This window comes from Camelus ferus, chromosome 22 (genome assembly GCF_009834535.1).
Source record: "Camelus ferus isolate YT-003-E chromosome 22, BCGSAC_Cfer_1.0, whole genome shotgun sequence".
Classification (NCBI taxonomy): domain Eukaryota; kingdom Metazoa; phylum Chordata; class Mammalia; order Artiodactyla; family Camelidae; genus Camelus; species Camelus ferus.
In genome coordinates, this window is record NC_045717.1 from 26,505,956 (window position 1) to 26,527,920 (window position 21,965).

Consider the following 21,965-nt stretch of genomic DNA (forward strand, 5'->3'; position numbering starts at 1 on the left):
AGGAAGTGTGCGTCACGTGCCTATAGGGAGGGTCCGCGCTCCGACCGGAACCGGAAGTGGTTGCTCGGCCGCGGTGGCGGCTTGGGGCGCGCTCCTAGGTGGGGCGGCCGTGGCGCCGGGAACTTTGGGGGAAGCTGTGGCTTGGGTGGAGCCGGACTCTGAGGCGCCTGTGCCTGGGCTGTTCGGCCCTGGGAGGAGTGGGGCAGGGCGGGCTTCGCCGGGAGCGGAGCCCCGGAGCTTGTGCAGGAGTTCGCTGGGCGGGAGGAACAGCCGGGTCAGCGCTCCCTTCTCCCGCCTCCAGGGATGGGCTCCAAGGCCAAGAAGCGCGTGGTGCTGCCCACCCGCCCGGCGCCCCCCACGGTGGAGCAGATCCTGGAGGACGTGCGCGGGGCCCCCTCCGAGGACCCCGTCTTCAGCGCCCTGGCCCAGGAAGGTAGGGCCTAGGCCAAGCAGGGGAGAGGCGGCCTCGAGACCCCAGCAGGAAGGGGCGGGGGAGGCACCTGGCTGCTTTGAAGACATAGAAGCAGAGTTAAGTAGTCAGGACAGAGGCTGCCTGGCCTTTTACAGAAAAAGCGTGTTCACCCCTTGTACAGAAGATGGAATCAGCTAAGTGACTACAGGGTCACGCCTACAGTTGTACGGTGAATTTTGTGTTCTGCTCTGTGAAGTTCATTTATTCACTTAACAAACCTTCATTAAGAGCTTATTACGGATCAGGTTCTGTTCTAAGCATTGAAGCAGAGAGGTGAACAAAAAAGATAAAAATGCCTACCTTCAGGCCATTCTAGTGGGTAGAGACATTACATATAAGTCTCCTGGGAAGGTAGAGAGTGAGAAACGCTTTGGGAAATTTTGTTTTATTAAGTAATAGTAGAAAATTCAATTCTTTGCCCCACGTGGCCACAGTTTAAGCGTCCAGGAGCCACCCCTGGCCGGTGGTGCGCGGGACCGCCCAGCTGGAGGGCGTTTCCCCGCCCGGAATGCTATGTTGCACCGGGCAGCCCGTGGAACGTAAGTGGCATTTTTTCCGCGACTGCAGCTGGGTCCTCCCAGGCTGCTTGAGCCCCAGTCTAAGAATCATGGACCCAGGTCCCTGGCATTACGAGGTTGGGGAAGCCGGGGCCTGGGCACTGCCAGGGCCCACTTCAGGGGAGAGGTGGCTTCCTTTGCTGGCTTGTGTTTGTGTCTGGGACCACACTTGGCCTCCCTGTGCGCTGTCAGGCTTTCCCGCCCTGTTACTAAGGCAGGTGATAAGGTGATTTTTAATTGAATGCCAGGGTTTCCAGGCCTGTCGAGAGACAGGGGACCAGGCAGAGTGGAGGGGAACTCGATGTGTCTCCAGTTTGCCCTGAAGCCTGTGCTCTTTCTGCCCCACCCCCCATCTCCCGCTCAACAGGCGTGCCCTTTGGGGAGCGGGTCACTGAGAAGTGCGTGTCACGCCCTCCTTGCTTCCCTCCGACTCCCTGAGTGTTGAGCATCACGAGGTTGCACAGCCACGGAGAGGTTTCAGGAGTACAGATGAGAGCCGTCATGCTCTGTGATTCCATCATGGGGTCAATGCCCTTTCCAGGAACTGGAGCCCACCCCAAGGCAGGGCCAGGGGACAGTGGAGTCAGGCCTTTTTCCCTGTGACCTGTCCTCTTCAGTCACATGCTTTCTCTGGGGGGTGAACTGAGTTCTTTCCGTGTACAGCGGGCAGTGATGCTGTCATGTCCTGTCCCCAGATTCCCCAGGCCCCTCCGGGAGGGCCGAGGACACAGAGGCCCAGCGGGAGCAGCTCTACCAGCAGAGCCGGGTCTACGTGGCCACGAACCAGAGGCTGCGCCGGGCGGGCACCCGGCTGAAGCAGAAGTGTGAGGAGCTGCAGCAAGCCGGGCAGAAGCTGGAGCGCGACTTTCGCCAGGTCGGGCAGGTGGCTCTGCCCGGCACTGTGGCCACCTCCTCAGGCTGACCTGGCCCCCAGGCTCGGCAGAACCTTGGGTCCTCCCCTGAACACCTGACCAGCACACCTCAGACATGAGCCCTGGGTCCCAGAAGCAGGTTCTGCATTTCCCTTCTCCCGTGGCCTAGGCACGTCTCCCTGACACCAGAGACCCCAGGGGACGCAGCTTGCCCAGGGTGTGTGGCTGCGGCAGGGGCAGTGGGCTTCAGCTGGTCGGGCCCCTCTCTGAGGGTGGGTCTGGGGCGCACACATGTCCTTCACCCCAGAGCTTCTCTCCTGGGGCCCAATAGCCGTGGAGCCTGGACTGGACTTCCTGTGGGCCCAGTACCTGAGGGCCGGTCCAGCCTTCCTCCCCTCCTTCCCCTCGGGCACCCTGCTTCACTGATCACCCATTCAGCTGAGCTGGCAGAACCCACCCCTCTGGTTCTGGTATATGAACTGGGGGCCCCCAGAGATTCCGGGAGAGGATGGGGGAGTTCAGTCTCCTCCCCTGCCCATGGTGGCCCTGGTTGTGAGGAGCAATGGCCCTGCGGGGCCCAGATCTGAGATGAGCCCTAGGGACTGGGTAGCACTCTTCGGGGCCCCGGGCACCCCATCTAAGGCGTGGGCACTCCCTCAGGGCAGACACTTGTCTGTCCGTCAACTGCAGGATTCTGTCTTATGGGGCGCGAGGCCTGGGCTCCCATGAGAGGATGGGATGGTCAGTTGCTTGCCCGGAGCCCTCACCTCACTGCCCCCACTCCTTGCACACTCCACCTGTGGGCAGGTGGGCGGTGGGGCAGGAAAGAATCTTGAAAAGGGCATTCACCCTAAAACAAATCCCATGAAGACCAGAGAAGCAGTGGATCTGTGGGAGGTGGCCCCGGGGCCAGGCCTGTGGTGGACAACCCCACTGAGCCCCTCAGGTGAAATCCCCATGTCTGGTCGCCTGAATGGTGCCTCTGTGAGCCAGTCCTTTCTCGGGTTCCTTGGAAGCTTGGGGCAGCACTGGGCCCCACCACGGCAGAGCCCTCAGATGGGAGACGCTACACGCCCCAGGAGGTGTTGCTCTTTCCCTAAAGAAAGGGTGCCTGCTCAACCCTGAGAGACTCCCCAGAAAAGGAAACATGACCTGGGGTGCACAGGTGTTCGCACAGGGCAGGACTGGCTCTGGTTGCAGCTGCAGGTGCCAGGCTGCCTCGTCCAGAGTCAGTTTGCTATCAGCTGGCCCTTGGTTGGGGTGCATCACCCCTCCCTGCCCGGCCCCATCTCTGGGTGAGGACCCCTGTCTTTGGGACACTATTTACTCTCTGGAGCCCCTCAGGGTCAGGTCACTCCGCTGACCTCCTCCCCAGACCCGTCCCCCTGTGCCTGGCATGGGTGCTCTCCCTAAACCCCGGCCCGGCTCTGGGCTCTGCCCTACCATCCTCGCTCTTCTGGGGAGCAGGGTTCTGCAGGCAGCATTGGACCTGGGGCGGGTTTGGCCAGGCGGAAAGGCCTGTGAATTACCCCTCCTGACCCTTGTCCCAGCCACGCCATCTCAGGGCAGCACCACGGGCAGTGTGGAGTGCGATCTGACAGCTGTTTATTAAAGGTGCGCGTGAGACGCCTGGTTCCACAGCCTCCTACCAGATGATGGCTTTACAGTTGGTGGGGGGACAGGCGGGGCTGTATGTACAGGGAGCTGAGTGTGTACGCTGGGGAGGCCCAGGACTGAATGGAGACACGGGTGCAGGGGATGAACCACGGCAGCTCGGCTCGGGCTGCAGCCGGCTGGGCGGTGTGGGTGAGGTAATGCTGAGAATTCAGCACCCAGCTCGGGGTGTCCATCTGCCCCTGGGCTGAGGTCCCCAGCTTGGGTGCCCCGTGTCCCCTTGACAGGTGGCCAGGTGGCCAAGCAGCGTCCTGAGGGGTCAGGGCTTGACGGGCAGCATTTGGATCATCAGACTTCAGTCCCCCAGCTCTGGCCTCAGGTTGATTGTTCAGTGACTGCCAGAGCTGTCTTCTCCAGGAATCTGCTCTGCCCAGGCCCCTGGGCCCCCACTGCCGTGGGTGGAGAAGGTAGAAGTGGCTGCTGGACGAGGATGAGCGGGCCCTGCCTGTGGAGAGAATGCCCAGGGCCGGACAGAGGGCAGGCAGAGGGGCAGCCGGGGAGGGTCCTCTGCCACCAGTCGCGCCACAGCTCTGCTTGCCTGAGAGGTAGCTCTGGGAGGTCTCCCCACGGCCCACGCAGGGAGACAGGCACACAGCGGCGAGAGCACTGCTCTGGGTCTCATGGTGTGGGGCTTGCCCCACCCCACCCCCACAGCCGGGTCAGCTGGGGTGGGGACCCATTTCAAGGGGGAGACTGGCTGTAGCCCCCAAGTCTGGGAAGCCTGGAAGACCACCTGGCCCTGCCGTGACGCTGCTGATGGGGACAGGAACCGTGGTTTCTGAGTTTGGCCTGGAGCCCCCAGGTCCAGTGCCCTCTGCTGCCTGCCGGCTCCCCGGGGAGACTCCCCAGTGGCCCCCACTGTGGGCGCCATCAAAGAAGGAGCATTTGGTGCAGTCCGCAGCCCTTCTGGTCCTGTGTCCTGTTCTGGCCCCTCAGGCAGAGCCCTGGAGTCTGTCCTGCAGGACGGGGTGTTGCAGGAGGGGACGCAGCGTGGTCCATGTGCGCTCTAAGCGGCGGCAGCAGCATAGTGTCCGAGGGACGGGACAGCGGTGCCCGTGGGTGGAGACGGCTCCTTCGGCACCTCTTGACTCAACCCCATGTCCTTTCCTCCCAGAGAAAGGACGTTGGCCCCCAGCCCCCAGGAGCAGCTCTGTGGGGCCGCTGTGATGGCAGACCCGCGGGCCCAGAGCAGCTCCGGCGCAGAGCCAGGCTCTGCAGGGAAGAGGTCATCAGCTCTTCCTACAGAAGGTGTGCTTGGGTGGAGAAGGATCACACACCTGCCTTGGGGTGCGGCCTCTCCTGGCCTCCAGGCCTGCTGTCCACCTCCCTGCCTTGGCTGGTACCAGCTCTCTAGCATCTGTCGGCTGTGGTTCCAGGGCTCCAGGTCCTACAGTCCGAAGGCTGGGCGCAGGCTCCGCCTTGGATCCCACAGCCACGCTATCCCACAGGGAGGAGCCCCAGACCCAGGGCTCCTCACCTTGGAAAGGAGAATAAGATTGAAAAAGGAAAGACCAGTGGCTGGGCAGGTGTCTGCCGGGACCTCCTCTCCTGGGTTGCAGTCCTGCTGGGGTCACAGCTGACTCTCCTTGGCCCCCTCCCGTTGGTACCTTGCCCACCAGGGCATCTTGACCGACCTCGCCTGCCCAGGTCAGCCAGAGCCCACCCATTGTCCACACACCCCCCTCTGCTTGTTCCTTACCAGTTGCAGGGGTGCCCTGGGTCGCGACCGCACTCCCCCAACCCCCACCTTCAGTCTCCAGGCTCCCTACTTGTCTCTGTCTGGGGCAGGGTCTGCCTTTCTGTTGGGCTCAGCTGCACCCCTCTCCACACCCCCAGCTGGGGCTGAGAAGGCAAACAAACCAGCTGAGCCATTATTAACAAATTACGGCCCTGCCTGTAATTACAGGCTTCCTCCTGTGCCTGCATTGCCGCAGCCCCCAGCTGGCAGGCTCCCGCTGGTGCCACCCTCCCCAGCCCTGTCCCCCACCTCAGCGGGCACCGTTACCCCCTTGCAGCTCCCGAGGTTGGGGAGGGGAGTGTCATGCTGATCCTTGGCCCAGCAGGGCTGGGAGCCCTGGAGGGCACTGCTGAGGACAGCCCCAGCTAGAAGGGTGGTCCACCGTGGGACCACCTCTAGCAGGGACTTGAGGTCCAGCCTGCCGCTCATTTTCCTCCCGTAGTGCCCACCCCTCTCCCCGGCACAGAAGCAAGCGTCTACGTGTGAGTTGTGAGGCCCATGTGGGCAGGGGTGAGGCTCAGAGGGCGGGCAACTGGGTGGGCAGGCAGGCCCTGGGACCACCCTCGGGGCCTCCAGACCGCTTTGGGCCGGGAGAGGATGTTCTGGAAAGCCAGCTCTGGCGGCCACTATTCCAGGAGGCTGGTGGGGATGGGGACAGGGGCTTTCTCCACGGCAGAGTCAGCGGTGGCTGCCACCATGGGGCTGGGCACATAATTGAAGGGGGGAACCCGGGCTGAGCGGCTGGGGGAGCCATGCCGGCTGGTAGGAAAGCCCCCTGCAGCCACCCCTAGGCCCTCGTGGACAAAGGGGGTAGGGGTGGGCGCCTTGGCAGGGCTGGGCCCGTCCACGTCGCTGCCAAGGAGGGAGGTGGGGCCGCCGGCTATGGTCTGGGGAGGCTCCCTGCTCTCCAGGCTTGGAGATGTGCTGGAGTTGGTCTTGGTGGCAGCGAAGTCCTCTGTCTGGACCACAGCGTCACTGGTCTTGCGCTGCGGTGGGCCAGCCGGGCCCTCCTCGGGCGAGGAGCCCATCAGGGGCAGGGCGGTGGCAGGCAGCGTGCTCCGCAGGATGTGCGGGACATCTTCGTCCCGGATGCGACGCCACGTGGTACCCGGCGCAGCCACCCTGGGCAGCGGCCGGGCCTCCCCGTCACTGCTGCGGCGGGCCGGGTCAGCCGCGGGCCTGGGGGCGGCGCTGTTGGGCCTGGGGGCCGTGCTGATGTGGGGAAGAGAAGCGTAGCGCTTGACCGTCTCGGGCCGGGCCGCTGGTGTGCGGACAGGCAGGCGCGATGGGCTCTCGGAGCTGGTGCGCCGGGGCGGCCTCTCGCAGGGGCTGGCCCGGGCTGCGGGGAGCTGCTGTGGGGCCGGGGCCTGCTGGGGGGGCGCCCGCAGCTCGTCGCAGCGCGAGGAGCAGAGGAAGACGGCAGGCAGCGCAGGCCGGCCACGGCGGGGCGAGCCGGCCTGGGCAGCAGGGGTGGTGGCCTTGGCCGAGGACAGTTCAGAGCGGCGTCGGCGCAGCAGGCCTGGTGACTCCTTGATGAAGGTCAGCTGCCGCCGGAAGCCCGAGCGGTCGGAGGACTCGCTGCCGCTGGAGCGGGCGGAGGCCACGCGCACCAGGCCCAGGCGGCCCCCTCGGGTGCCCGGGCCCACCTCGGCCCCTGCCCGGCCTCTGGGACCGGGTTCTGGGGCCGCCCTGGCCAGGGGTGGCGGCCCCCGCCCGGCAGGCCTCTGCATGAAGGGGATCCTCACCGGCGACTTCTGTGTCTTGTGCTGCTTTGCCAGCAGGGCCCGTGCGGGGGTCTTGGGCACCGGAGCGGCCCCAGGGCCAGGCAGGGGCCCCCCAGCCTGGGTGGCTGGGAGCGACCTCCTGGGCAGAGGCTGGGAGGCAGGGGAGGTCTGAGAGGAGCTCGATGAGGGGGTCTTGGCCAGGCGAGCGGGCGGTGTGGCGCTCCTCTGAGGGGGGCTCAGTGCCGCCAGCTCCGAGGTCTTGCCAGGCCGGTGCAGGCTCCGAGACCGCTGCTGCCCGGGGCCGAGGGCTTTGGCTGGAGCTGCTGGCTGCACGGGGCTTGGGGCTCCCATCTTTCTTGGCACAGTGCGGGGGCCGGGGGCACCTTTGGGCTGAGCTCGGGCTGCTGGGCTGGGCATGTAGATAACCGTCCGTCCCCTGAGCACGGCTGGCACCCTGGATGCAGTCTTCTGAGCGCCACGTGGCTTCTCCGGGCCACCGCTGCGCTGGGCCAAGGCCACGTCCTGTTTTTCTGGCCGCACAGCACTGCTTGCTTGGCCTTCTGCCCTTGGGCGTCGCCCCTTCCCATGCAAGGTGGGCTGCAGGGTGGAGCCCACTGATAGCCCCGACGTGAAGGACAGGATGGAGTCAGATTCGGACGAGGCTTCGCGGGTGGCTGCCGCGGCCGCCTGGTGCAGCCACGTGACGATGGAATTGGCGCCCTCCTGGATGGCTCGCCACTCGACGCTGTCCAGGTCTGAGGCATGGTCTGAGCCTGCCGCCTCCTCGCTATGCTCCTGGTGCACCTCTGCCGGCTGCTCCTCTGGTCGCGCAGCTCGGGGCTGGCGATGCCGCGGGCCGGGGGCCTGGGGCCGGCGTCTGGGCATGGCTGAGCCGATGCAGCGCCGCAGCAGCTCTGCCTCGGCCCGCGGGCTGGGGGAGCTGTCCTGCCCACCCTTGGTAGCCACTGGCTCAGGGGCTCGGGGCCGGCCGGCTGTGCGCCCGGAGGGCTCAGGCTCACTGAGGGAGCTGGCCGAGGAGCTCAGGGAGTAGCATGGGGGCGTCTCGTCAGCAATGAGGCTGGGCTGGGCCCTGGCGGGCGGCGCGGCCGTGGGCATGGCCTTGGGTGCGACCTGTGCCTCCTTCCTGCCACCAGCCAGGCGCTCCCTCTTCACCGCCCGGGGGATGGCGGATACCCGCCGTGGGGGCGCCACCGCCACTGCTGTGGGTGGCTCCTCGTCCGAGTCGTTGCCACAGAAGCAGTACACCGCCTCCTCGGTGGGTGTCGTGAGGCACAGAGACTGCAGGGCCCCATCCCCACGTGCCCGACCTGGGCGCGAGCTTTCCCTGTCCCCGCAGGTGCTCGGGGGCCTGCGGAGGGGCAGCTCCAGCCCCGCCCGGCTCCTGCCAGCCCCTCGGGGCTGCTCTGTTTTCCGGCCCATACCTCCTGCCCTGTGCTGGTGTCCTGCAGGCTGCTTTGTGGGGGTGGTGCGGCCTGCGGGCTTCTGGCCATCTGCACGCCCGCCGTCCCTGTGTGGTCCCTGCAGCGTCTCATCGCTGAGCGAGGCGGCACTGGAGAAGTTGACCGGCGTGCCCTCGGCCGAGTCAGTGCAGGAGTCATCCTCCCGGGCCGGGGCAGGCACCAGCATGTAGACCGGTACAGGCAGTGCACGGCGGCCAGGCACTAATGCGGAGGCCACCTTGCGGAGCCGGGCAGGCACGGCTGCACCAAGACAGTCACGCAGCCGCTCCAGCTCCTGGTCAGTGGATGTCGGCCCCTCGAGGCGAACACCAGCCTCGTCCAGCCGGCGATGCCCAGTCAGGTGGGGGCCTGGGCCTCCGCTTCCGCCGCGGCCGCGCTCGGGGCCGGCCGGGGGCAGCAGCCGCAGCTCCACGTCCTTCTGCACGTAGAGCTCATGCAGGGCCAGCGCACTGAGGCTGGAGGCGCAGGAGAAGTTCTCATCCGGCTTCTCCACCGTGAAGCGCACGCTGCCCGCGTCCAGCTCGGACGGCAGCCGGCAGCGCTCCCGGCAGTCGGCGATGTCCAGGAAGCGCTTCACGTAGCTCTCCCACTGCAGGCTGAACTGGGTGGCCTCCCGCTCACCTGGTGGTGCCAGGGCCAGTGGCGGCGTCTTGCTGCGGCTTGGCGGCATGGTCTGCCCGGGGCTGTCGGGCAGCTCACTGGGGCTGACCGTGCCACTGCCCAGCCCACTGCACGGGTCACTGGGGATGGAGCTGGCGATGGACGGGCTCTCAAAGCTGCCCAGCGAGCTGACGGAGCTGCAGCGGCTCAGCACCAGCGGTGTCTCCTGCACACAGTTCTCAGATGAGCTTGAGGGTGTGGCATCCTCCACCCCCAGCCCACGACCCTGCCGGGGCACCGGGATGGCCATAGGCAGCGAGGCAGTCCCCGGCCCTCGCCAGACCCCGTCCAGCTCTGCCTTTCTGGGGCCAGCCTCCTCCAGCCCCTCCAGGGACGAATCACTGTCGTCCAGGTCCCCAGCCTCACTGTGGCCCGGGTGGCCGGCCGAAGACAGTGAGGACAGGGAGCTGCAGCGGGACAGGCAGAGAGGTGTGGCCTCGGCCACCAGCTTCTTGGGGACCTTGCTCAGGCCCTCTGTGGGCAGCCAGGCCTGTTTCCGGGCCCCAGATGCCAGGGGCGCAGTGCCCTCAAGCAGTGGCACGTGTTGGTAGGTGGGTGACAGCTTGATGGTGCGCACTTGGGCATCGGTGGCCACGCTGTGCCGGGCTGCTGGCTCAGCCTGGCTGCCGGGCAGGTGGAGGTCAAGCCGGCTCGGCCGCTCCTGGCTACACAAGGGACCCTCTCGGTGCTCCACCAGCGCCGCCAGCTGGCTGGGCCTCGAGTGCCCGTCGCTAGTGCTACCGCTGTTAAGACTGTCGTTGGAGAGGCTGGCGTGGGCCGCCTTGAGCCGCAGCAGCGGGTGAGCTCGGCTGCCGGCCTCCCGCCGCCCACCCTCCGGCCCCCGGCAAGGGGAGCAGGATTGTGCACGCCCCTCCCTCGGAGCTTCCTGTCCGGGGTCCCCAGAGCTGAGGCTGAAGCTGTCGTCGGACGAGGTGTGGAGGGCCGAGATGTCCTCCACCAGCCGGTTGATCCGTGCTACCGCCAGCGCCAGCTTGGCCTTGGCCCTGGCCGCCACTGCTGCCTCCCTGCCGGCCTCCTTCTCTGTCTCCAGGCCACCACGGCGGGCGGGCGGGGCGCGGGCCAGCGCCTGCCCCTGCAGGAAGGGGCTGCCCAGGAAGAGGGACAGCACCGCGGGGCTGGCAGGCTCAGTGGTGGCGGTGGCGGTGGCGGTGGCGGCGGCGGCGGCGGCGGCGGCGGCGGCGGCGGCGGCGGTGGCCAGGGAGGGTGCGTCGTCGTCGTCGAAGCAGCCCGAGTCAGAGGCGTAGTCCTGGGCCAGGCCATCCAGGTGCCGCAGGGGCGGCAGGGGCTTCTTGGAAGAGGCCTCGGCCTCGGCCTCGGGTGGGCCCTGTTTCTCCAGGTGGTCAAGCGCCTGGGCCAGGTGCCGCGCGTCCAGCTCGGCCTCCAGCGCGCGCTGCTTCCGCACGTACAGGCTGGGCGCGCAGGCGCCGGGGGAGACGGCGGTGGCGGCCGCCTGGTACTTGGCCGGCCGGTGGGCCAGCAGGTTGCGCAGGGCGGCAGCGCTGCCCATGGCGATCATCTTGTGCTTGGAGTGCACCAGGTTGCGCAGCATGCCCACGGCGCCCAGGTCCCACAGCAGCTCCTGGTCGCGGGGGCTGCGGGCCGACAGGTTCCACAGCGTGCCACACGCGTTGCTCACGATGGTCAGGCTGTGCGATGTCAGGTGCTGCAGCAGCGTCTGCAGGCAGTTGTGGTCCCGCAGCACCTGCCTGTGGAGGAGCGGTCAGGCCCCACCCGCTGCCCCGCCCGGACCGCCCGCATCCCACCAGCAGCGAAAAGGAGGTGCCCAGGTAACTTTGAATTTCAGGAAAGAGATTAAATATTTAGTATATCTCAAATATCAAATGGGCTGTGCTAAAACTTTTATTTATTAATAGCAATGAAATACTTATTAAATAAAATAATGCTAACATAGCAATAATTCTCTTTTTAAAAAATAATGGTTATCTTTTAAAGTGAATAGTTCTAGTATATCTCATTTTAATGCACCTAAGCCTTGTGATGTTTGGGGTATGCTAAAGACTGATTTTTGCTTGCTTTAAAAAATACTTTTTATTAATTTATTAGCATTATTTAATAAATTGAAAAAAATTTTTTAATTGAAGCATAGTTGACTTTACAATGTTGTGTTAGTTTCTGGTGTAAAGCAAAGTGACTCAGTTTCACATAATATATATTCTTTTTCATTACAGGTTATTACAAGATATTGAATGTAGTTCCCTGTTGTTTATCTATTTTGTATATAGCAGTTTGTAGCTGCTAATCCCAGACTCCTAATTTATCCCTTCCCCCTACTTCCCCTTTGGTAACAGTAAGTTTGTTTTCTCTGTGTCTCTGTTTTGTAAGTAAGTTCATTTGCATCATATTTTAAATTTGGCATATAAGTGGTATCATATAATATCTGTTTTTGTCTGACTAATAATCTCTGGGTCCATCCATGTTGCTGCAAATGGCATTATTTCATTCTTTTTTTATGGCTGAGTAGTATTCCATCATATATGTATGTACACCACATTTTCTTTATCCAGTCTTCTGCTGACGGACATTTAGGTTGCTTCCATGTCTTGGCTGCTGTAAATAGTGCTGCTGTGAACAGTAGGGGGCATGTATCTTTTCAAATTAGAGTTTTCTCTGGGTGTGTGCCCAGGAGTGGGATAGCTGGATCATACGGCAAGCCTATTTTTAGTTTTTTAAGGAATCTCCATACTGTTTTCCATAATGGCTGCACGAAACTACACTCCCACCAATAGTGTAGGAGGGCTCCCTTTTCTCCACACCCTCTCCAGCGTTTATTGTGGATTTTTGAATAATGGTCATTCTGATTGGTGTGAGGTGATGCGTCACTGTGGCTTTGATTTGCTTTTCTCTGATAATTAGGGATGTTGAGCATCTTTTCACGTGCCTGTTGGCCATCTAGATGTTTTCTTTGGAGAAATGTCTATGTAGGTCTTCTGCCCGTTTTTTGATTGGGTTGTTTGTTTCTTTGTATTGAGTTGTATGAGCTGTTTGTATATTCTGGAAGTGAAGCCCTTGTCAGTCACACCACTTGCAAGTATTTTCTTCCAGTCTGTAGGTTGTCTTTTTGTTCTGTTTATGGTTTCCTTTGTTGTTTGTTTTTGCTTTTATTTCTATTGCCTGGGTAGACTGAACTAGGAGAACCCTGCTATGATTTATGTCAGAGAATGTTTTGCCTGTGTTCTTGTCTAGATTTATGGTGTCCTGTCTTATGTTTAAGTCTTTAAGCCATTTTGAGTTTATTTCTGTGTATGGCGTGAGGGAGTGTTCTAACGTCACTGATTTGCATGCAGCTGTCCAGCTTTCCCAGCGCCTCTTGCCAAAGGGATTGTCCTTTCCCCATTGTATAATCTTGCCTCTTTTGTCAAAGAGTAACTGAGCACAGGTGTGTGGGTTTATTTCTGGGCTCTCTGTTTGGCCCCTTGATCCATAGGTCTGTTATTGTGCCAACATCATGCTGTTTTGACTCCTGTAACTTTGCAGTATTGTCAGAAGTCTGGGAGGGCTATGCTTCCAGTTTCGTTCTTTTTCCTAAAAGTATTGTTTTGGCAGTTCTGGGTCTTTTGTGATTCCATATAAATTTTAGGATTATTTGTTTTAGTTTTGTGAAAAATGTCCTGGGTAATTTGATAGAGATCGCATTAAATCTGTAAGGGTTGCTTTGGGTAGCACGGCCGTTTTACCACTGTTAACGCTTCCAATCCAAGGGCATGGGGTGTCTTCCCATTCCTTTCAGCCATCTTTAACTCCCTTAGTCAGTGTTCGCCAGGTCTCAGGGTGTGCATCATCTTTCACCTCCTCGGTCAGGCGTGTTCCTAAGTACTTTTTTGATCCAGTTTTTAAGAGGGATTGTTTCTTTGCTCTCCTTCCCTGCCATTGCACTGTTAGTGTGAAGCGGGGTAGATTTCTGTACGTTGCCTTGCGTCCTGCTGCCTTGCTGGATTCTTTCAGCGGCTCTAGTCGTTCTTGCGTGGCGCCTTCAGGGCTTTCTGTCTATAGCATCATGTCGTCTGCGTCTAGGGACAGTTCTGCCTCTTCCCTTCCAGTTTGGACCCCTTCTCTTTCTTCCTCTCGCCTGGTTGCTGTGGCCAGGACTTCCAGCCCTGTGTTGACTAGAAGCGGTGAGAGTGGGCGTCCTTGTCCTGTTCCAGATGTTAGCGGAAAGGCTTTCGGATTCTCACCGCTGAGCACTATGCTGGCTGCAGGTTTGTCATAAATGGCCTTTGTTATGCTGAGATATGTTCCCTCTCTACCCACTTTGGTGAGAGTGTTTGTCATGAATGGATGTTGCCTTTTATCAAATGCTTTTTCTGCATCTATGGAGATGACTGTGTGGTTTTTGTCTTTTGTTGATACAGTGTATCACACTGATTTGCAAACAAATTTTTATTTTGATAAAATCTTTAGCACAAGTATATCCTGGGATATACTAAAAAAAGTGTTTTCATACATTGAAGCATTACTTATTATTAGTCTTAAGTGATATTTTATTTAATAAATAATAAGCTTTACTGTTATCTAAAAAAATGGTACGTTTTTATTTGAATAAAGGAAAATTCAATGTAAGTATATCCCTTGCAATATTTGGTATATACTTACACTAAAAAACATATGTATTTGCCTACATTAGAAGCATTATTTATTATTGTTACCTAGTAAGTAATAAATGCTTGTTATTCAAGTAATGTTTATTAACACTATTTAGTGAATATTGTATTTATTTTCATAAAGAATATTATTTTTTAGAAAATCATATATTTTGTATGAATTGATTTAAAATTTAGTACAAGTATATCCCATGCAATCTTTAGGATACACTTACACTAAAAAGATTTATGTATTTGCATACATTAGAAGCATTACTTATTATAAATGTTAACTACTAAATAATAAATATATTAATAAAGAATAGTGTTTACTTATTAATATTACTCAGTGAATAATATTTTCATGAAGAACAAATATTCATTAATATTATTTAGAAAATTGCATGTATTTTTACTAAACTAACGTAAAATTTAGTCTCCGTGTAGCCCATGTAATATTTGGGATATGTTTACACTAGAATAGTCCCCAGGGACAGGTCGGGACCACCCGTCTGCAGGAGGACGGAGGGCGGCCCTCCGCACCGGCCCACCGCAAGCCGCCCCCGCCCCAAGGGCCCACCGTCCCCGCGCCCTCCCCGTGCTGCCCCCAGGGCGGCGGGGCCGACCTGTAGTCCTCGCGGGTGGCGACGAGGCTGGACACGTTGCGCAGGATGCCGCCGCCGCTCTCGATGATGGCCAGCGAGTTGCTCTGGCACTTGTAGGTCAGTGTGCTCACCAGGAAGCCCAGGGCGCCGTCCACCTGGCAGATGGCGGCCTTGTTCTCCGTGCTGTGCGCTGAGAGGTTCCACAGGGCGCTAAGCACGCTCTTTAGGGTGGACTCCTGGGCACAGGGAGGAGCGGGAGGGGGTCAGCAGTGAGGGCCCCAGGCCCAGCCCCACCGCAGGGACCCTCCCCATTGAGGCAGCGACAAATAACACCCAAACGCGTTTTTAAGTAAAAGTAAAAAGTAATGGGATCCACCATCCCCTGGTTGGAAGCCCCAGGCCTGGACCACCTGCCAAGTGGCAGGTGGTTTGGCTTGATTTCCTCCCAAGGCAGAGAACTCACCACCAGCCGCCAGTGCCTACCTGCCCCCTGGCTCGCGCTTAGCAGCCTTGGCGGCCCCCTTTCCCCCGGCCCCAGCCCAGCGCCCCAGCCGGCGCCCACCTTGGTGGCTCGCAGGACGCACTGCGTCAGGGCAGTCATGCTGCCCACCTCCCTCAGCACCTTCTTGCTGTTGATGTCAGCCCGCCAGGACAGGTTCCGCAGGATGCTGGACACCACCTGCGCAGGCGCAGAGCAGGAACCTTGGGCCTGGGCCAGGCTCCAGAGGCAGCCCCGCCCCTGCCCTTGACCCTGCCGCCAGCAGCGGACACTACACCGAGGGGCCACCCTCCGGGTACCTGGTGGAGCTCCTCGCTCTCAGATGCCAGCTGGGCCACGATGGCCTCCATGCAGCCCCGGCGGGCGCACAGCGTGGCCTGTGGGTGACGCAGGAAAGTCACGCTGCGGCAGGAGGGCCGCCTCCCACGCTAATGGAGTACTTACTGTGTGCTAGCATTTGGACCCCAACCTCCCATCTTCACCATCACGGGGGAGGGGGAGGGAGCAGTCGCCCTTCAGATGCGGAAACTGAGGCTCCGGAGGCACAGACACCAGCCCCACCCCAACCCCCGCCTACCCAGAGGTGCCCCTCTGGGGGCAGCAGCAGAGCGGCCAAGGCAGGCAGTCCTGCCTGAGGGAGGCTCTGGGCCTCAGTCTCCCCACCTGTAAATTGGGAACACCTTTCCCCACTTCCCAGTGCTACTTTGAGGCAGGGATGAGGACAAAGGGGGCTTAGACCTGAGGGGCTGCTGCCCCGCCGCCTGCCCAGGCACCTTGTTGGCAACATCCCCGAAGGTGAGGTTGGTGAGTGTCATGCCAGCATATCGGCGCAGGGCCAGGTTCAGAGGATCCTGGGTCATCTTGTGCATCTCGTAGTCAACCTGCAGTAACTCCGCCACGGCCTGCAGCCCACCTGGGGGGACACGGCAGCGCTGGGGGCGGGCGAGCATCCCAAACCACCTGCCCTCCTCCCAGCCTCTGCCCACACAGTTCATCTGGTTAGACATCCTCCCCTCCATCCCACTGCCAGATCAGCTCTCCCCCAGGTTCACCTTTGAAGCCCAACTCTGGGGACACCACCTCCAGGCAGCCTACCACCAGTCAGGCTGCCCTGCAGCACCACACTCGCCTCCTTTCTGCCCTCAGCCTTCAGTCACACTTCATCTGCGGGGCCTTTGCACATGCTGCTCCTTGTGCCTGGATGCTGTTCCCTGCTATTCACCCAGTCTCCTGGGTCCCCTTCTGCTCAAGAGTCACCTGCTCAGGGAAGCCCCGTGACTCCCCAGATGAGAAGCCCCTAAGACCATTAGACCATGAGCCACTGAGGGCAGGACCGGGTGCCTGTGACCTGCACACACAATTCTTCACTCACTAGGAAAAGGATTTTCACTTTACAAAGAGAATGAATGTTGGGGAGGAGAATGGTCAGCGTGAGTAGAAAGGAAAGAACCCGCAGGAACCAAAACACCAGCTGCCACCCCCACCCCCTACTCAGCAATGGCTCCTCCTGTGCTGGACAAGCAATTTTGCTGATGGGCCTGCCGGTAAGGAGCACCCTGGGGAAGGCAGGCAGCCACACAAACCAGAAAACTCCCAAAGTGAGCCACACATGCACGTGCACAGCACGAGTCACGACAGCCAGAAGGTGGCAACAACTCCAGGGTCCATCAACAGATGACAGACACACACCGTGTCCCTCCCCACGTGGGAGGTCACTCAGCCACAAAAAGGGGAGAAGCCCTGACGCCCACTCCCGCGTGGACGGACCCCGAGAGCACGGTGCTCAGGGAGAGCAGCAGACACAGAAGGACACACAGCGTGTGAGTCCACGGATGTGAGACGTCCAGAACAGGCCAGTCCGCAGGGACAGAGAGGGGGGCTCCTGGTTGTCAGGGCTGGGGAGGGGGAGGGGGAGTCAGTGTTTAATGTGGACAAAGGTTCAGTTTGGGAAGGTGAGAAAGTGCTGGAGAAAAGTGCTGGGGTTGCTGGCACAACATGGATGTACTTAATGCCACTGAGCTGTGCCCTTAAACATGGCTAAGATGGTGAATTTTATACATTTTACCACATTTATATAATACATACACATTTTACCACAATCGCATTTTACCACAGTTTTAAAAATGTTTAAATACATAACTAGAAGTTGAGGGGGGGAAATTCCAAAGGCTTTTTGCTTCTTAATGTAGAAACTCCACTCCTGGGAACCCACACAAAGGAAAAAAATAACAGAAAAAAAAAAAAAAAAAAAAGAGTGAACTGAGCTGAGCTATGGGTGGAGCACTTTTCCGGGAACCAAGGGACTGCTCACCTGAGTGGGGCCCTGGCCACCAGTGGCAAGCAAGCATTTTGGTCTTGGGACCCCTGCACACTCTGAACATTTTTTGAGGACCCCAGAGAGTTTTCGTTCAGGTGGGTTACAGCTCACAAAATTTACCAGACTAGAAACTAAAATGGAGAAACCTCTGAACCCCAGAACGCGCAGCCCAGGGGTCCTCAGAGTCGGAGGGTCTGGAAAACCCCACTGGACACGTGCACATGAGAGAACGAGCATGGAAAAGGCCGGTTGTTAGCTTACCCACATAACAGTGACTTTGCAGACCTCTTGGAAGGACCTTGGTAGCCCCCAGGGGCCCCGGGACCCCGCCGTGAGAACCGCTGTTTTATCCCGTGAAAGGGGCACGTGTTCCTAGTGTGCGTTTGTCAGAAGGGGTTGCCATGAAACTGGAAATTCTCCTTCCTGCCCCTCATCGCTGGCGGGGAGGACAGCCCCTGTTCTCTGGGTTTACTGTCCTCCCGTTGACCCGCGGAGAACTGAAGAAGTCTGTCTAAAGGGCCGCTGCGTCCGACCCCAGCCCCCTGCCGTCGGGCACTCCTGCTGTGTCGGGGTGGGGGTGTCACTTGGGTGGGTGGCTGCCTTGCTTGTTTCTCTGCGCCTCTGTAGGTAAATCCAGCCAGAGGATAAACCCCCAGCTGGGGTGGGGGGAGACTCGAGGCGTCTCCTCTCTTAGAGTGTCCGTTATTCCAAATGCCCCTGGAGGAGGCGGGGTATAGCTCAGGGGTACAGAGTGAAAAGCTCCCACTTAGCATGCCTGAGGTCCTTGGGTCAATCCCCAGTACCTCCACTATATATATATAAATAAAAGTCAGGACAAAACCGCCCCTTCAGAAAGCTCTCCTCCACTGGGTTCGAACCCGTTTCTACACGGGGTAGGGGCCACAATGAGATCCTACAAAACTGGGCGCTTTGACCACATGCTGGGTGAGAAGTGGTTGCCTCATTTTGTAACCATTAGAGTCAAGCTGAGCACACTGACGGGATTTTTGGCCCTTGGTCTTTCCGTTCCCACATTTCCAGTATTGTTATGTGGAGGAAGAGCTGCGGGTAACGCCAACGCTCGCAAACCTCAACTTCACAGGGCGGCCCCGCCCTGCCCCGCCCTGGAGCTCTGAGCACTGAGCTGGAACCTTCCCTCTGCAGTTGGCTTTCTGGCCTCTTCGCTGTTCTCTGAGCCTCAGGACCACAAGGGCTGAGAGCCTGCCCTGGTCTGAACGAAGCACGGAGGCCTCGCGCCAAATGCGGGTGGGGCTGCGCTCAGGGCGGAGGGTGGGCACTCACCCAGCTCGTTCATGGCCCGGCGGTACTCCTCGTCGAACGACAGCTTCATCACAGCACAGGTGGCCTGGCAGATCTGTGGCTCGATGGGGACCGGGGCTGTGGGCGAAGGGACCAGGTCAGAGCCCTCCCACTCCAGGCAATGTCTCCTGGCCCCTCCCCAAAGTCTCCACCCCTCCGGCCTGCAAAGACTCCAGAGCTTTCCAAACTGCTGCTGGCTGGGCATGTGGGGGTCACCCCTAGAGCAGCAGGCCTCCTTCACGGACCCTCTGAAGTGAATGAGGAGATGCCTGCCTTCCCTGGCCTGGTGCTCAGCATCTGATACTAACTTTGCTGGTGGGGGGCGGGTGTAGCTCAAGTGGTAGACCACATGCTTAGCATGAGTGAGGTCCTGGGTTCAATTCCCATACATCCTCTAAAAATAGGTAAATAAATAGACCTAATTATCTCCCTTCCCCTCCTAAATAAATAAATAAATCCAAATTTAAAAATTAAAAAAAAAAAAACCCATTTTGCAGCCCCCTGCAAAAATTTGGAATCTCAAACTCTGCGTCCACGTTTCCAGGGTGACCCACAATCCAGCCATGCAATCAGTGACTGCTTCCTGAGCATCTGCCCTGTGGCGGCAGCGCTAGGGTGTCATTTTTAGGGGCTATCCCTTTGCCAGTCTGTCCTCACAGGTTCCCACAAGGCCTCTGCTGGCGGGTGGCACAGAGCAAGGCTAAAGCCAGAGGCTGTCCTTACTGCTAACGGCATTGCCCCACCACCCGGGAAGCCGGGGCTGCATGTCCATCGCACAGAAGCTGCACACTCACCGCCGCTTCCCTCGGGCCCGCCGTCCCGGGCCTGCAGCCAGTCCCAGCAGGTCTCACAGTAGGCGCGGATCTGCTCCAGCACGTGCAGGACACGCATTTCCTTGCGCGCCAGGCCCTGGTCCGGCTGGGAGAAGACGAATGTTGTGCAGCGCTGCGTTGGCGCGCATACGTGCGTCCTTGGCTCCCGGCGCCCCAGGGTTCCCGTGGCGGCCCCCAGCCCCCGCCTCGGTGCCGGTGCCGTGCAGGATCTGCAGCAGCAGCAGGTAGGCAGCCCGAGCGGCGCATGGCCACACAACTCTCAGGTGAGCTGGACATGGCGAGCAGCGTGCGGGCTGTGTCCTCCTGGTCACGCGTCGCCAGCATGGACAGAAGCCAAAAGACCACCTCCACCTGCGAGGGGCAGGAGACATCAGGGTGGGACTCCTGCTTGGATCGCCTGGCCCCAGTCAGCCCACCTGCACTCCCCAGCCAGGGGCAGCCAACAACGGCCCTGGTGACTCCTTCTCAGCAGGCGGGAGTCTAACGATTCAGCCAGGAGAGCCTCGCGCTCATCATCCCAGACCCTGGCTGTGCATCCTGCGGGGCGCACACACCCACATATTACTGCAGAAATGCCCCCAGCCCCTGAGGGCCAAATGCCCACCCCATCGACCTCACCAGGTACTCCTAGGGTTGGCCCCCATCTACGTCTAGAGCACCCTCCAAATATGCAGAACAGGTATCCACACCCACCCCACCAGGCTCCAGACCACAACCGCGCCTCACCATGCACTCCAACTCAGGGTGACCCTCCACACCTGGGGAAGCTTTACGGCGGCACGGGGAGGACAGGGGTGCAGGACCCACTTGGCTGTGTATACCAACCACTCCCCCCACCCCACCTCTCAGCTTCCCCCCACCTGTACTCCCCTCACCTTGCTGTTGCCTGGCTGAGGGGCACCATCCTCAGGGTGCGTGGGGACCTCCGTCTCAGGGTCCTCGTCCATTGGCACTGACTTCACTGCCAGTAAGGCCTGTGGGGAGAAAGCCAGGCCTGGGGGCTCAGCCCCAGGGCACCCCACAAAGCGCCCAGGCTGCTGATGCCGTTCGCACACCCGTGACATTGTGGTGGGGGCAGCAGACGGATTACAGCACCCTGAGCAAGGCCCTGGACCCCTTGCTGCCTGGGGCTGCTGCCGGCCCTGAGGACCCTGGCTCCACCCCTCCTGGTACCTGGGGCTCCGTCTGCTGCACTCTGTCCTGAGCTGACAGCAGTTCCTTGTCGATCTGCTCCAGGCGGGAAGCACGGATCTGCAGGGGAGAAAGTGCAGGCTGCGGGCCTCCCACCCAGGCTCTGACTCTGCCTACCCCCCAATCTGGCCTCGCCTCCAGTCCAAATCCGGCCCCATGCTCTGACTCCCCTCAGTCCCTGGTAGGGCCCCGCCCGTTGCCCAAACCCTACCCTTGGCCCTGACTCCGCCTCCTCCTTGATACAGCCCACCCACCCTAAACCCTACCCAGTTAGTTATCTACTCCACCCTCTGCCTGGCCCCACCCAAGGGCCAACTCTCAACCGCAGGGGCTGGCTCCGCCCACTATTTAGACCCCACCTCGTCCTCCAGGCCTTCCTGACTTTGTCCGCCACTGACTATCAACTCCCAAGTCTTGTCCGGATGCAGCTCGTCGCCCTGTCCGCCCCATCCCCATCGCTGTTGGACTCTGCCCTCCGAGCCTGGTGCTGCCCTAAGCACCCCCTGCCTCCACCCACAACCAGCTCTAGCTCTGGCTCCGCCTCCTGAGCCAGACCCCACCCACAGGAGTCTCTGCCCTCTGATTCGCCCACAGGCATATAACCCCGCCTACTAACCCAGACCACTCCCACAACAATCTCAGCGCTCTGATTCGCCCGCTGGTTCATAGCCCCGCCCCCACGGCACCTGCGCCCGCTGCACCATCTCGTCCGAGGTGCCGAAGCGCTCCTCCATCAGCGAGCGGATGTGCTGCGCCTCGAACTCCAGCTGTTGACGGATCAGGTCCATCTGCATCGAGAACTGCTGGGAGGGGCAAGTGGGCCGCAGTGAGGGGACGCCCGGACGGGGCCGGGGCCTCCCCTCCGCTCCCCTCGCGGTGGGCGGGGCGAGCACTGCAGACCCCTGGGCACCTTCCTGCCCGCTCACCGTCTCCACGTGCGGGAGCTCGTCCAGGCGCTTGGACAGGCCCTGCAGCTGCGAGTAATACCAGAGCTTCTCCTTTTCCTCCTTCTCAATCTCGTTCAACAGGAAACACCTAGGGGGAGGGCAGGTCGGTGGGCCCCGGCTCACAGTGCCGGAGCCCTGGCCTGTGTGCTGTTTATTCTGATTTTCCTAATCACTTGTTGGGTGCTTACTGTGTGCCAGGTTTAATAAACACTGTGGCAAAGTCTCGCCCGTGGCCCTGCCGGTCCCAGGTGGGAATGGGGTACGGAAATTAATTGAAAGGAGAGAAAGTAGCTCCTTTGTAAATCCTGGTCCTCGGAGAAAAACTGAGGCGGCGGTTCTGACTCTAACACCTCTCCAAGCCCGGCTAGTCTCCCGGTAGCCTACACGGGGCAAACGCCAGGCTCGGGCTGCTCGAGGTGCAATAGACTCCCCCTCTTCACGCCCTGTGCACAGACC

The 21,965-nt window shown here is 60.0% G+C and overlaps 2 protein-coding genes and 1 long non-coding RNA gene across 3 annotated transcripts in view; 2 read left to right on the forward strand and 1 right to left on the reverse strand.

Annotated features, from left to right (window-relative positions):
* On the forward strand, positions 1-3,535 carry C22H19orf25 (chromosome 22 C19orf25 homolog). The gene is made up of 3 exons (XM_032466116.1): positions 1-98; positions 302-433; positions 1,725-3,535. The coding sequence occupies exons 2-3, from the start codon at positions 304-306 to the stop codon at positions 1,949-1,951; spliced, it is 357 nt and encodes a 118-aa protein (XP_032322007.1). The 5' UTR covers positions 1-98; positions 302-303; the 3' UTR covers positions 1,952-3,535.
* Positions 3,490-21,965, reverse strand: part of APC2 (APC regulator of WNT signaling pathway 2) — a 25,882-nt gene continuing 7,406 nt past the window's right edge. Inside the window, 13 exon segments of the mRNA XM_032466111.1 lie at positions 3,490-10,905; positions 14,424-14,638; positions 14,965-15,081; positions 15,201-15,278; positions 15,675-15,814; positions 18,521-18,616; positions 19,333-19,468; positions 19,470-19,592; positions 19,594-19,722; positions 20,247-20,345; positions 20,545-20,622; positions 21,249-21,365; positions 21,489-21,597. Coding sequence (XP_032322002.1) covers positions 5,940-10,905; positions 14,424-14,638; positions 14,965-15,081; positions 15,201-15,278; positions 15,675-15,814; positions 18,521-18,616; positions 19,333-19,468; positions 19,470-19,592; positions 19,594-19,722; positions 20,247-20,345; positions 20,545-20,622; positions 21,249-21,365; positions 21,489-21,597 — 6,403 coding nt within the window. The 3' untranslated portion in view covers positions 3,490-5,939.
* The window catches only part of LOC116659079, a 20,231-nt gene continuing 14,474 nt past the window's right edge, over positions 16,209-21,965 (forward strand). The window contains exon 1 of the long non-coding RNA XR_004314381.1: positions 16,209-16,325. This is a non-coding gene — a long non-coding RNA (uncharacterized LOC116659079). The remainder of the gene's footprint in view (positions 16,326-21,965) is intronic.

Coding starts and splice junctions, on each gene's coding strand:
- C22H19orf25 (XM_032466116.1), top strand. CDS start 304: ATGGGCTCCAAGGCCAAGAAGCGCGTGGTGCTGCCCACCCGCCCGGCG. Junction 434..1,724: donor CAGCGCCCTGGCCCAGGAAG/GTAGGGCCTAGG, acceptor TCCTGTCCCCAG/ATTCCCCAGGCCCCTCCGGG.